This window comes from Astatotilapia calliptera, chromosome 19 (assembly GCF_964374335.1).
Source record: "Astatotilapia calliptera chromosome 19, fAstCal68.1, whole genome shotgun sequence".
NCBI lineage: Eukaryota > Metazoa > Chordata > Actinopteri > Cichliformes > Cichlidae > Astatotilapia > Astatotilapia calliptera.
In genome coordinates, this window is record NC_137440.1 from 20182718 (window position 1) to 20196285 (window position 13568).

A 13568-nucleotide genomic window follows, 5' to 3' on the forward strand; every position below is an offset into this window, starting at 1 on the left:
CGTTCACTATTTTGCGTGGTCCTTTAACTCCTGAATTCGTGGTCATACGTGACATTTAGGAACAGCTTTTTACTTTTCAGAATTGGGTTCCAATAGAAATTTTTAACAGCGTAAAATCCACCAAGTTCTTCCAAAGTTAATGACCTTTAGCTGGTTTCAGAGAACTGTGTGCTAATTAGTATTGCACTTCGAAGAGCTTATCTGAGGAGTGTAATTAATGCAAACCATCAGAAAAACAAATCATTTATCATGCAATGTGCAACACATCCAAATGCGGCACGCAGGTTAAATTCAGCATTGAGCTGCAGGGAACACAGAGAAGAAAACAAATGACGAATGGCACCTGAGGAGGAATGGAACTCATTAATCACTGGCTGGAGAGTTCAGTAGCTTGACACTTTGGCACTTTTGTAGGCTGCTGACCTGAAGGCTGCAGAGGCTGTGTGTAGCCTACAGGGTTTTGCAAATGAGAAAAGATATTATGCTGTTTTTAGTGTGGTTTGGGTATGAAGAGTGATATGAAAAGTGATTTATAGCTCTTGTGAGAGGAGCAGGAGATGCTATTTCAGTTACAAAGGCAATTACTGTAGTTTGGATTTTACACTGAGGAAGAAAACTCATAAAAGTGTAATGTAAAAGGAAGAACAATTGGTAGAAAATAATAAAAAAAAAATCTACTTTATCTCACCTCAGCTCCCTTTTTACACATGACTTACTGATGGCACACGAATTAAGCTGATCACTCACTGACAGAAGTTTCTAAAAGCCATAAAACAAAATTTTAAATGTAAGCTTTGACTTTACTGCGATTTGAAGACAATTTGAAGGCTTTACTGTGTCACTTTATAAAAGCGGAGGGGTTTTGGCTTTAATGATGGCAAAAATTTAAAATGCAATAAGCATCTTTCTGATTCACCTTACCGACTTAAATTATTAATATTATCAGTTCAGTAAACGGCTGTCATGCTACAAGAGGAGTTGGTAGTGAATCCCTGGAGAGTGAATCACAGGAGGTGCTCGCTGTGACAGTGAGTAAGATTTATGAGAGGACATTGGGCAAAATATAAATTCTCACAGGTGATTAGGAGCGCTCCAGTGGCTCCAGATGTTGAAGGGGATGTTGGACCAGCTGGTATTGAGATGTAATTGCCAAAGTGGGCTTTACTACTTCCAAGTATGTCTAGTGCCATTAATCTATCAGCTGGGAAATACCTTGTCTCCGATTTTGCTGACAGAACACCTTAGAGAGGGGTCACGGGAACAAATATACTAATACAGAGGATGGAGTGGGAGGGCAATAACGAGGACCAGGTAGTTCTCAGATAGCTTTAAATAAACATCCATTCATCCATGATTCCTTCCTTCATTCCTCCGCTTATACAACCCAGGACTGTGGGAATGAGAGAAAAAAATATCTATCAGATTAACTCGATGTCTTTGGGTTTATCAAAGAAAACTGGCAAAAAATAATATATTTTCAGGCTGAATGACTGAACCAAACAAAAAAAAGTTGTATTAACCAGACCTTCCTATGCTGTAATACACACAAAGCAATCCTAACATTAATGAGTGTTGTGTTAGCAGCTACAAATACTTAGAAAAAGCAAAGGTATTTTCGCTGAATGCAATGAAAATGCCTCCACAATTGTGGGTGAAAAACTTGATGCTTAACTGTAAAGAAGAGTGCTGAAAAAACTAAACAATACGAGGACACATCACCAGTCAGCTTGTCTTTAGAGATAACTGAAACATTGAATTACAATATTTAAGTGGAACAAGCAAAGTTGAATATGGAGTTTGAGAACGACATAGAAAACCCAAAGAAACTTGTCCCACATGTGTGTTGCGTAGCTGGTTTGAGAGGATATTCTTCCTCCTTACTCCCACACTGTGCCACTTCGCACTCTTGAAATTACTGAAATCCATTAGCTATCACGTGGACAGTCTGAGAGCTTCGTGACAGCACAGTTGCACATAAAACGAAGCACCGATGCCCTTTACATCCACACAGAAGTAGAGCTGCAGGAGCATGTAGGTAAAAGGAAAGAAGGAGAAAATTATGGCTGCCAAAAAGACAAATATCTACACTTGTCGATGCTGCAGAACGGGTGCCAAAGTGCATTTTACTGGCCTTTTTACATTTCACATTTTACCTCATGTACAAAGTTTTGAAAGTGTGAAAGTTTTCAAGTTTTACAAACATTCAAATTCAACCAACATTATTATCAGCGTGTAGTCTGTATATATTACTGCAGCTGTTAGCTTTCAAACCAGGTAGTGTTTGCGCGTACCCTCCCTGTCAATCACGCTGAAGGACAGAGAAGGTAACAGGAAACAAAACAACATTAAAGAAGAGGATTAATGAGAGACTCGATGGGATTGAGTTTCAATATAAATTCTTAATACAAAGAGTAAAAATCTACTTTGTTTATATTTGCAAGTGTCCTGTTCATGTTATGAAAATTGTGATGAGACCATTTGCAGAAATAATTGCTCAGGAGCAACAGATGGATGCATAAAATTGAATTTTACTCTCCAGATAAGGAAACACAGCACATCTTTGCACTATGGAAAAGCAGCTATGGCTGACCTGGAGTCATTTTGCTTAACTAAAACAAACAGCGCTAAAAACAAGGCTCCATCAGGCTTAACCTTAAGTGGAGGCATTAACTCCAAAAACATTTTATTTGATGCAATATAATTGCAGTGTTTGGCGAAAATATGTATATTTCTCGTAATCTGGTAAATGACCGATGGGACAGGCTGGCAGCAAGGTTGCCTGGCATTCGGTGTTCTTAATAAATCCACGATCCAGGAAAATTACTGGTGCTGTTGTTGCTTGAGACACACAAGAAATCTCAGAGCTTGACTTTGCAATGTAACCAACAATTTTCTGGATTGTTTGTCTAATAAAAAAATGACTCAAAATACTATTCACCTAAACGTGAGTGTGAACCAAACTAAATACCGTTGCAGACTAAGAAACCCTAAACCTTGTAAGTGGAGCAGCGCCGATGGCTGGAGAAAGGGGACAATAGTAGGGGCACAAAAGGATGTCATCTGGCGGGTATTTTTAGAGCGTGAGGTGCAGTGATAACTAGAAGCTGTTGCAATTTGCCTGCAGGTTCCCAACAATAATAAGTGCTCTCATTCTGGGGTTTACTCTGAGTGACATCCTCTCATGAAGAGAAAGAGGACTGGCTCAGACACACATACACTTGTTTATAGGTGGGAAACATTTGCCTTATGTGGTTGCAAAGAACAAGCAGTCTTTTCTGGAGCATTTTGAAGCATATAATAGTATTTGGCTCACAACCCACTAAACGAAATAGCCAAACACAAGAATGTTTTGAATGCAGAGCCTAATCTCTTGATGTGAACTCTCTAAAAGGCTTCAATAAGACATTTATGAATTTGAAGGCAGGAAGGTGTCTTTTATCTTCAGGTCAAATCAGCTTTGTCTGGGGAAACAGTCATATATCTTGTTTTCATTTTTTTTAAAGCCTCTTGTGATGTAATTTGTACCAAATTGCTTTAGCAATAGTCAGTACTGAGATATTAGTACTTATTAGTGCAGTGCTTTCGACCAGTCTGGCAGTAGGATGGATTTAATCATTAGGTAATACTGAGATCTATACATTTTTCAGTAATAATTGATAAATTATTGTTTACAGCTAATAAAAATGTTTTTAAAAATGCAGAGAAAGAGGTAGCCAGTAAGTCCAAACCCACATTACTACAAGAGCTACAGTTTCTTTCTTTTTTCCCATTTTGTAAAAACAGTAGCACCACCTGCTGGTAGTTGGCGTTTACTTAACAACAAAACACGAATATTTTAAAGGAGAGATTATGCAATGTTTGCTTTGAGAGTGTTGATGCAGAATTATAAGGTCAGAAGCTTCATTATGCCAAAAGAGGAACTGTGATACTGCATGAGGAAGTCAGGAGTGGCGGAAAAGCATGTGAGGGCTGGTGCATTTATGAGAACAGCAAGACAGCATTGAGATGTGCAATAGGAGTGACAGACTGGTTCAAGAAGGGGGTGGGATCGGCTCTGAGGCCCTTCTTGTATGGAGTGGTAATGGACAGGCTGACAGATGAAGTTAGGCAGAAGTCTCCTTGGACTATGATGTTCACAGACGTGATCTATAGTGAGAGTAGGGAGCAAGGGTAAGAGAGCCTGGAGAGGAATAAAAGTCAGCAGAGACAACACAGAATACATGAATGTGAAAGAGAAGGAGACAGGTGTAACAGTAAAGATGGAAAGGAGTGAAAGTAGTGAAGGTGGAGAAGTAACAGTCAGTGGACAAGAGAGGTGCAGGCAGGAATAAAAGAGGATGGCCGCAGAGAAGTCCATGGACGTAGGAGGACATCCAGAGGAATGGTGTGACAGAAGAGGATGCTGGTGAGATGGACCCCAGTGAGGAGTTGTGCCAACCCCAAAAACGAGCAGCTGGAGGAAGTAGAACAAGATCATGGGTGATGAGAAAAAATATAAGGTAAATAAGCACATTTCTGCTCCCCTTTAATGCTTCTAATTTTTTAAAACACAATAGGAATAATGAAGAAAAATCCAGTGTATTTGCCAAGTAAAGCCAGGAGGATTCATGAAATAAAACAAAAATACATAAATAAAAACATAAAAACAGGTATTACTAACTATTCTAGTTATAAATTGTTCAGATTAAATATATTTTCAAATATATAAATAAATATACATTTTAAATATTTATAAATAAATATAAATATTAAGAAATAAAATAAACATTGAAAATGTATGGTTCCAGCTATATTTTGGAGAAAAATTAATTAAAAATAATTTGAATCGTCAGCTGACCGGTGACGTTTAGGCGCACAGCGGAAGTTAGGCACAGCGTGTTTGCTAGCTAGCTGCAGCAGTAGCACCCAAGAGCACCAGAGGCTCAAACATGTTTTCTTTACTTCTGCAAACGAAGCACACGTCATGGATATACTTTTCACTGCTGGGAATATGCTTTACAACGTCGCCACTTTTGGCCAAACCGGACAGTCTCAAAGAAGTAACGGATGCTAACTGGGAGGAGATCCTGACTGGGGAATGGATGATTGAATTGTCAGTGTCTTGCTAACGTCCGGTGCTCACAACTAGTCAGCTAGATTTATTTTTAAACTCCCATAAACACGAGTCCAGCCGTCTAAAGGCAACGGTCATTAGTTTTATTTAATTGTTATCTTTTATTTCGACATGTAGTCAGGACAAATTCAAATTGTTCAGCTCTGCTAACAGCTGCTATTTTTAGCTAACCAGCTTACATCAGTTGCATGGGGTTCACTTTGCTAAATAACAGACTCATAATAACTCGTAGATTAGTGGTTATCTGCACGGTGAAAGTGATAATTGTGCTCCTGATTTGCGTCTTTCTTTGTGAAACTTGATCTCCATCAGCTACGCACCCTGGTGTCCAGCGTGCCAGCAGCTCCAACCAGCGTGGAAGGAGTTTGCGGACTGGGGAGAGGACATGGGGGTCAACATAGCAAAAGTGGATGTGACAGAGCAGCCAGGTGGGTCTGAATGACCGCTCCCATTTACCAACTACACAATGACTTGTACACATGAAACAAAGCTTTCAGGTCAGTTCAGGAAACCTCTCTGTGTTGGAAAGGATGATGTTACAGATTTGGCAATGATATGGCAACTCTGCAGTGAGTCAGTCATTGTTTTTCCAGCCTCTTGTAAGGTGTTAATACTAATGTTGGTCTGTAGCTGAAGATCACTTCAACATGTCTGTCACTTGGTGTACTTGTCTCCCCCCTTTCTAAGGTTTGAGCGGGCGATTCATCATCACTTCACTTCCTACTATATACCAGTAAGTTCATGGTTATTTTGTGGTTTTATTTACTTCCTCTTTTAAATGAGTTAACCCAGCTGTGCAAGCTGTTGTTTTATCATGGTTTGGTCTGTGGACGGCAGAAAACTTTGCATTGGGACTCTTAAGTACAGTAGCAGAAATAGGATTTATAGGATAGGAACAAAAACGTTTTAACTGGTTTGCCATAGAGTTCAAAGAATCAGCTAAAAGTAGCTGCAGTAGGAAACTATTCCACAGTCTTGGTGACTCGGATGGAAAGGTGCCGCCCCTTCTCAGTCTTAATCTTATATTTAGTCTTGTATGAGGAACAACTAGTAAGTTCTGACCCTGTGATCAAGTCTAACCTGCTGTCTTTTTCTCCACATTTCCTTCATGTTTCCAGTAACAATGCAGTACAGTCAAAATGCCACATAGTTTTCAAAATTACCTAGCCTAAACTGCCAGAGTTGAAGCTAAAGTTTTCAGATTGCAACAGACCAAATTTTTAAGTGAAAAAAAAAAAAAAGAATAACCTGAGGCTTCTTTGGTGCCCCTGAACTAGTAGTGTGTTTATTTTCCTGTAGCTCACAGTGAGTATTGAAAGATTGACCCGTGTCTCTGCACTGTTTATTTGGCTGACTAAAACAGATTATAACAGTGGCTCTGCTTTAGTTGTTCTGGCTGTGCCACTTCAGTTTATATGTGCAGTACTAGCTATATACTGGGTGTGTGTATGTTTGTTTGTAGTGAATTGGCAAATTTGTGCAGGCTGAGCTCTTGAATTCCTGTCTATTCCTGTCTATTAGCAACAGATCTAAATTTATCCTTCTGAAGCACTGCCAGTTCAAATTGAAGGTTTATTATATTAGGAGCACAAAAAAGGAGTTACAGTTCAGCTCCTGATGGCTATCCATAGCATTACTAATTGCAGTTGCAGCTCTAACAGTTACAAAATCCGCAGCAAACAGGTGAGCAGCACCTATGCGTTTCTGTTTGTTTGTTTGTTTGGAATCAACAATAAATTCATCATATAAAATGACACATTATCTCTTCATAAATTGGCAGTGGCGTATAATTGGACCTGTGGTTCAGGAGAATGCAGAAATCATGACATGAAAACGCAGAAGCACAAATAAATTAACTTTCCCTTGATGCAGTAAAATACTTCATTCAATCATTTTTCATTTGCTTAGTGGAGAAAATTCAAATCTTTATCACTTCACTACTTTATCCTGCAGCTTGTCGCTCAACTTCAGCTCTCAGGCTCAAAGCCACTATAGCTGCTAAATGCACGCATTTTTTGATAGTATATCAGGCGATAAGATGGTCCCTATCTGTGTGAATCTGTGTGTTTCAGCTCTAAGGACGGCGTCTTCCGCAAGTACCAGGGAGCTCGCACTAAAGATGACTTCCTCAGCTTCGTTCATGACCAGAAATGGAAAGCAGTCGAGCCGGTTTCCTCTTGGTTTGGACCGTCTTCCTTTTTGTGAGTTTCAGTAATTCTCTATGCTATTAATGCTAGAGTTGTATCAGCCCGGGTTATTAGTTAAATTAGTTTTCCTTCACAGGGCTCTAGACTAACTTTTTGCCATGGGTGTACAGGTATGGCTAACTTCAAAAAGTTAGGCGTACCGGCACAAAAGTTAGGCGCACACAAATTTTATAATAATTGATATAATATAATGTGTTTTTCTGGATACACTGTGCTTTTTCAGCATTCAAAGATTGATGACACCGTGTCAGAGCAATAGTTCTTTTCCTATTACAGCTACATCCGTGGCGACCGTGGCTCAGGGGGTTGGGAATCGCATCTGTAACCAGAAGGTCGCCGGTTCGATCCCTGGGCTCTCTGTCCTGGTCGTTGTGTCCCTGGGCAAGACACTTTACCCTACTTGCCTACTGGTGTTGGCCAGAGGGGCCGATGGCGCAATATGGCAGCCTCGCTTCTGTCAGTCTGCCCCAGGGCAGCTGTGGCTACAACTGTAGCTTGCCTCCACCAGTGTATGAATGTGAGAGTGAATGAATAGTGGTATTGTAAAGCGCTTTGGGTGCCTAGAAAAACGCTATATAAATCCAATCCATTATTATTATTATTATTACATCCACTTCTGTCGTGCCTAGGCTGCTCACTAGGGCTGGGTATCATCACTGATTTCTATAATCCATTCGATTCCGGTTTTCAAAGTCCCGATTCGATTCAGCTTAGCCTCAGACAGTCAAAAATATTATAATTCTGATCATTTATCAGTACTGACTTCATCAGAATTGTGAACATCACAGCAGATGCCTTTGTGTGAAAGTAACTGAGAATAAAACACAGAAAAACATGAAGGAGATTTTCCTGGTCTGGCTTTTTATAGCAGATAACCTTAAAAATATTCTACAATGTTCTGCATATAAAGTTTAAATTTCTTCAGTATTGAACAACAGAAAAAATAGGCTTTCTTGTCCGAAGTCATTTAAGTGAAAAAAAGAAAAGAAAAAGACAGCAGCCAACAGCGCTGTAAACAACGGTAGACTGGTGGGTAATAATAATACAGAAAACAGAGATTGGAGACGGGAAACTGTTCTTGAAGTACAGAGAGAGATAGAGAGAGAGAGCTAGCTGTGCATGAAGTGTGTTTTTAATAGTCGTGGAAGCAAAACAGCAAAATTCATGATGACATTGATCAAATGTGAAGCGCAGTTTGCTGCTTCTTTTGCTGCTGGCTCGGTGAATTTTGGTTGGAGAGACAAAACCTGCAGCTCAGAATCAGCGCAAAAAGACGTAAACACAGCGCGGACCGGACGCATCAGGATCGCTAAGCTCCGACAGCGTGTCCGTCTACGGGCCGTCGGGTGAGAAAGCCGAGAAAGACAAAGTTGATTCTGATGCGTCGGCTCTGTGTTTACGTCTTTGTGTGGAATCCGTGTACCTGCTCTCATTTGCTGTTTGGTTGTTGTTGAAATGGTTTTGTGAGCTTTAATCTGAGAATCTGGCATTTCTGGCAAAACACAGTTATATTTAAAAGTCGATTCAGGATTTAATGAATAATATCGCTTTATTCACCTCCCACTTCCACCTGCACTTTCAACTGGACCACGGCCAATCAGAGAGGTCCCGCCCCTGACTATCTCTGATTGGTTTAGTCCACGATAGGGGCAAAATGTGTGTCTGTTGTTGACCACAGGGAAGGTTGCAGATTTTTTTTTTTTTTTTTTGCTACCCGAACAGTTGGTCGCACAGGTGCAACCAAATTTTTTTTTTTTAGTCGCACCACTGAAAAATTTGGTCGCACTCTAGAGCCCTGCTTCATGTTCAAGGTAGAATTTGTGATGGGAAATGATTCATTCTCCATTTATCATTTAGTTTAATAATAATGAGTCACTGTTGTCCTTTGAAAAAGCAGAAAATCACTTGAAGTGTTTACTCTTTTCTTCATGATGCTTTTAAGTGAGACACAAATGCACACCCTCCTGTGCCGCTCCTGTTATTTTTGTCTTGGCTTTGTAGTGACGTGAGAGATTGAAACAGTGTTATATTACACGCTGTCCTCCCCTCCTCTGTTGACAGAATGAATTCGATGTCTGCTTTGTTCAAGCTCTCCATGTTTATCCGGGTAAGTGAGGATTTCTCTCTCAGTGCTGTAGGTTATTATGCATATTAAGCATTTATTTTGTGTGCATGTCACGCCTAAAGTGAAATTACATGTTGAAATTAGACTTGCTTTCATGTGCAAATTGTAAACTTCTAATCCAGTTTTACGGAGCTGGCACACTGGATGAAAAACAAATGTAAGTGGACCTTACAGAGAATTGAGTAATCAAACATTACTCAGATAGGTGGAAACAGGAAATTTTGAGGGAAGCCTTGCCCAGCTTAATTGAATTAGGATGCAGAGTTAAGACATACATCAGTTGCATGGGGTTATGACAGATGGCTTAAGAATGGCTTTACACATTGATAAACGCACCAGGACACAAGTAAACTCTACCACATACTTGATGTTTCAAATATATTTTGAGTATCTCCGTTGGCAGCTTTGTTTTAAATGACAGTTTAAGTGTCGTGATATCTTACTGTTAAGCTGCTGATGAATATTCCCGAATCTAATTCAGTTCAGCTGTGATACAACTGTGCAATAGTCTTCAGCTGCCCCTCATTTCTTTACATTTGTTTCCAAGGAGTCCCGCTTTCTTGTGAATATTTTTTAACAGTCTTGAGCAATCGTCCTCCAGACTGTCTGAAGGTCTTACAAAGTTTTTCTTTTGGCATTGACTGCATTTGGCTGCATATTGAACAAAAAGCAGTCAAAGAAGAGCTTCTATTCCTGAAGACTGCTTAAAGAAATCATAGAAAAGGCTTCCCTAAGGCTTCCCAGCATTAAGGCTGTGGTCATACCAAAAATTAACTCTTAAGCTTATAAGAAGCTCACTTTTTGTCTCTTATTCTGTATTTCCATCTATGTTCAATAAATCTCTGCACCCTTTTCCCATTTTCCAAATACGGTATAAAGAAATTAGGGGAGGTTTAAGACTTTTGCACAGAACTGTAGCTGTTAAAACAAGAACTAAATTGTATATATAAGCTATAAAAACTATAGATTCAACTTTCAAATCTTTGGCGCTCTACCCTGCTGTACCTGTATAATCAGTTCAGCGTGTGGCCTGAAGGTGGCGCCAGATGTTCACTGGACCCTTCTATTGATGATATGAATTTTAGCTACATATAAACAAAAGCACGGGTTAAAAAAGATCTAAAGAATAATTGAATTGGGATGCTTTGTTGATGTGGGTTGAAATATCTCGTCTCTTGTGATTTCCAGCGTTGTCATAACTACATGACGGAGAAGCTGGGGATTCCCGTTTGGGGATCATATGTTATCTTTGGCTTGGCCACTCTGTTTTCTGGCCTGGCGTTGGGTCTGGTGAGTAATTTTGCCGCGCTTTGTCATTATGAAACCGAAATGATTCTGTTTTGAAGCTCTTACATCGTTCATCACAAATGCACACATTCCCAGTGGTTTAACGGTTAATCCTGTCTTGTCTGTTGCAGTTACTGGTGTTCATTGCAGATTTCGTTTTCCCCTCAAGAAGATTCTCTTCTCACGATTACTACCCAAGTGAGTTTTGTAATAGATTAGACTAAATACTAATTCACATTTATGTTATATACAGTAAGATACTGACTGTTGCTCCAAATGCTGCTGTGCAGAGAAACAGACTATGGATCAGGCGAGATTAATCCAGCAACAAGAGGATGCCATTGAGGCTGATGGCGAGGAAGATGACGAGGAGGAGGAAGAAGAGGACCACGACGAGGTCTGGAGAAAACGGAGAGGATCTCCCGAGGGCCGCCCTGAACCCAGGGGGCAGGCTTTCCCTGACGACGCCCTGAGGAAGCGGGTGGTGGGCAACCGGGGCGAGGAAGAGGAAGAGGACACTTAGAGAGAGAGAGCCTCCTCTTGACACGAGTACCGTTGAGACAGCAGAGTTGAAGGAGCCAAGTTCCTGAGCAGCAGTGTTTTTTTTTGTTTGTTTGTTTCTTTTAGAGCAGAGTCCAAAATCTTCCCGTTGGTCCTGTTCCTCACCCCCAAGATCCTAAAAATGCCTCACTTCTTTTCTTTTTCTCCCTCCCCCATTTTTTTAAAGGAGAGCTTTAGACTTTCGCCTCTGCTCTCTCTCTAAGCCTAAGCAGCAGACTCCACCTGGAAAAAGAAAAGCAGCGCTCCAGACACCTGTTTCTGAAACAAACGGTCTGGCTGAGGTTTAGGTATGGCGTGCAGTGCGGCTGGATTTTTGCAACGATGTTTATGCTATGCATTGTTTTTTAAATAAATGTGTTATATTTTTAATCTCTGAATTATTATAACAGGGTTGTAGGTTATCTATGTGGACAGGTAACTTCATTTAATTTGATTTCATCTGCAACTTGAACCCTAATGTTCACACACCTTTCCACTTTCTGTGTCTGATGGCGAGAACGTGGCGAAGGACGTCTAAAATGTTAGTTTTTCAGTTTGCTTGTTGCAGATTTAAAAAAAAAAAAAAAAAGGAGTGATTTGATATTTTCCCACATTGACTTTTCTGTGGCTGTTTCACTATAAAAGCCTCCTTCTTACCAAATGGAGGCTTTTAAATTGAAGCAACTGTAGGAATCTTTACGTTTGTATTAGCCGTCGTGTTACAGCTATGGTTTAGACTTGGGTTTGAGTGCGGCAAACAGTGATGCTCGTTTTCTCTTTTATTCATGTGAAGTTAATTTAAACTCAGCCACAAGCTTTGTGGTAAATATTTTAAGTATATCAAATGCAAATGTGGCTACACTTGTATTTGTGACCCTATTTAGAATACTAGTTTGAACAGTTAACACAGCCCAGGCCGTATTACAGACATCCTCTTGACACAGGTACATGTGGGGCAGGAACCCTTCGAATAGCATCTATGCTATAGAAAGAGCGACGATCACATCACTCTTTCACTTTGACTAGGCTGTGTTTCTGTTGTTCAGCAAAGTACTAGGCCATCTTGCACAGATGTGATATTGAGTTTAAATTAAAGACGTGGAGAATGTTTTTCAGTAGATTCTTTAGTTTCCCCATAAGTTATCCTAAAGCTATTAATGTTATGTCTGATTTATTATCTGTTTCTAATATTTTTACTTGTGCTTCTTTGACTATGAAAAGATATTTGATTAAAAAACAAACAAAACCCTTTGCGAGGCCAGGTCTGCAACGCCGTGTAGGTGCGATTAAGAAGACGAACAATATGAAGACTTGGTAAATTCCTCTATCCAGAGCGATGTGTGGCATATCTGTACTAATGCTGCTCCGCTTTGAGGAGCAATAATAAAACTGACGTGTTTTCTTTTTTTTTTCCCCTCACCAACATCACTTGTAAAAATGTCAAACACCTGAGCTTCTTTTATATGCATGAGTGACACACATCGTGCGCTGACGTCTCATTAACACTTTATGAACGATGGCACTCAAAGAACATTAACTCCTGTATACTTTTCCTCCTTTTAACCGAACTACAGACCCAGTACACGACCAGTGTTTTGTTACACGTTTTCGTTCTGAAGGGGCTTGTAATGACTTGCATTTATTTAGATTTTTTTTTTCTATGCTGATTTTTATTCCTGAAAAAGCCAATTGATCATTTAGGTGATGGATGAAACTGGTTGTACATATGACTTGTAGCATTCTCACTTTACAGTGAGTCACCTGTGATGCTTGATTGTTTCTTTAAATAAAGGGTTAACTCTAAAAAACATTAACTTTTAGCTGTTGTTTTGCTTTTGCGTGATATTATTCTGTAAAATATACAGTTTGACAAAGATGCAAAAAGGATATTAAGCAGGTGAAGCGAGAAAATTGTCAAGTGGTAGATTTGACAATATTTGAAGAAATAAAAAATTTGGTAAAGAGTTACTTGGGTGATTAAGACTCACTGGACACTTTATTACTATGTTATTACCAGATGGACCAATTTTGCATCAGAACTTCAGATGATTTACGGAGGTGCTGGAAACATTCCTCAGAGATTTTGATCGATGTTGACTTCATGGTGTCACAGAGTTTCTGCAGATTTGACAGCCATGATTGAAATCTCCTGTTCCACCACATCCCAAAGGTCTCTACTAGATTAACTGTCACAGGCATGAAACCAGTTTGAAATGATTTGAGCTTTGAGACATGGTGTGATATCCTGCTGAAAGCAGCCATCAGGAAGTCTTACTATCAGGATGTAGATGGTAAG

General features: G+C 39.8%; 1 protein-coding gene across 1 annotated transcript; it reads left to right on the top strand.

The window, feature by feature from the left end:
- The first annotated feature begins 4846 nt into the window (after positions 1 to 4846).
- tmx1 (thioredoxin-related transmembrane protein 1) lies at positions 4847 to 11662 on the top strand. Its single transcript, XM_026151529.2, has 8 exons — positions 4847 to 5092; positions 5426 to 5541; positions 5801 to 5846; positions 7186 to 7314; positions 9382 to 9427; positions 10634 to 10735; positions 10864 to 10930; positions 11023 to 11662. The coding sequence occupies exons 1-8, from the start codon at positions 4929 to 4931 to the stop codon at positions 11253 to 11255; spliced, it is 903 nt and encodes a 300-aa protein (XP_026007314.2). The 5' UTR covers positions 4847 to 4928; the 3' UTR covers positions 11256 to 11662.
- The last annotated feature ends 1906 nt before the right edge of the window (positions 11663 to 13568 follow it).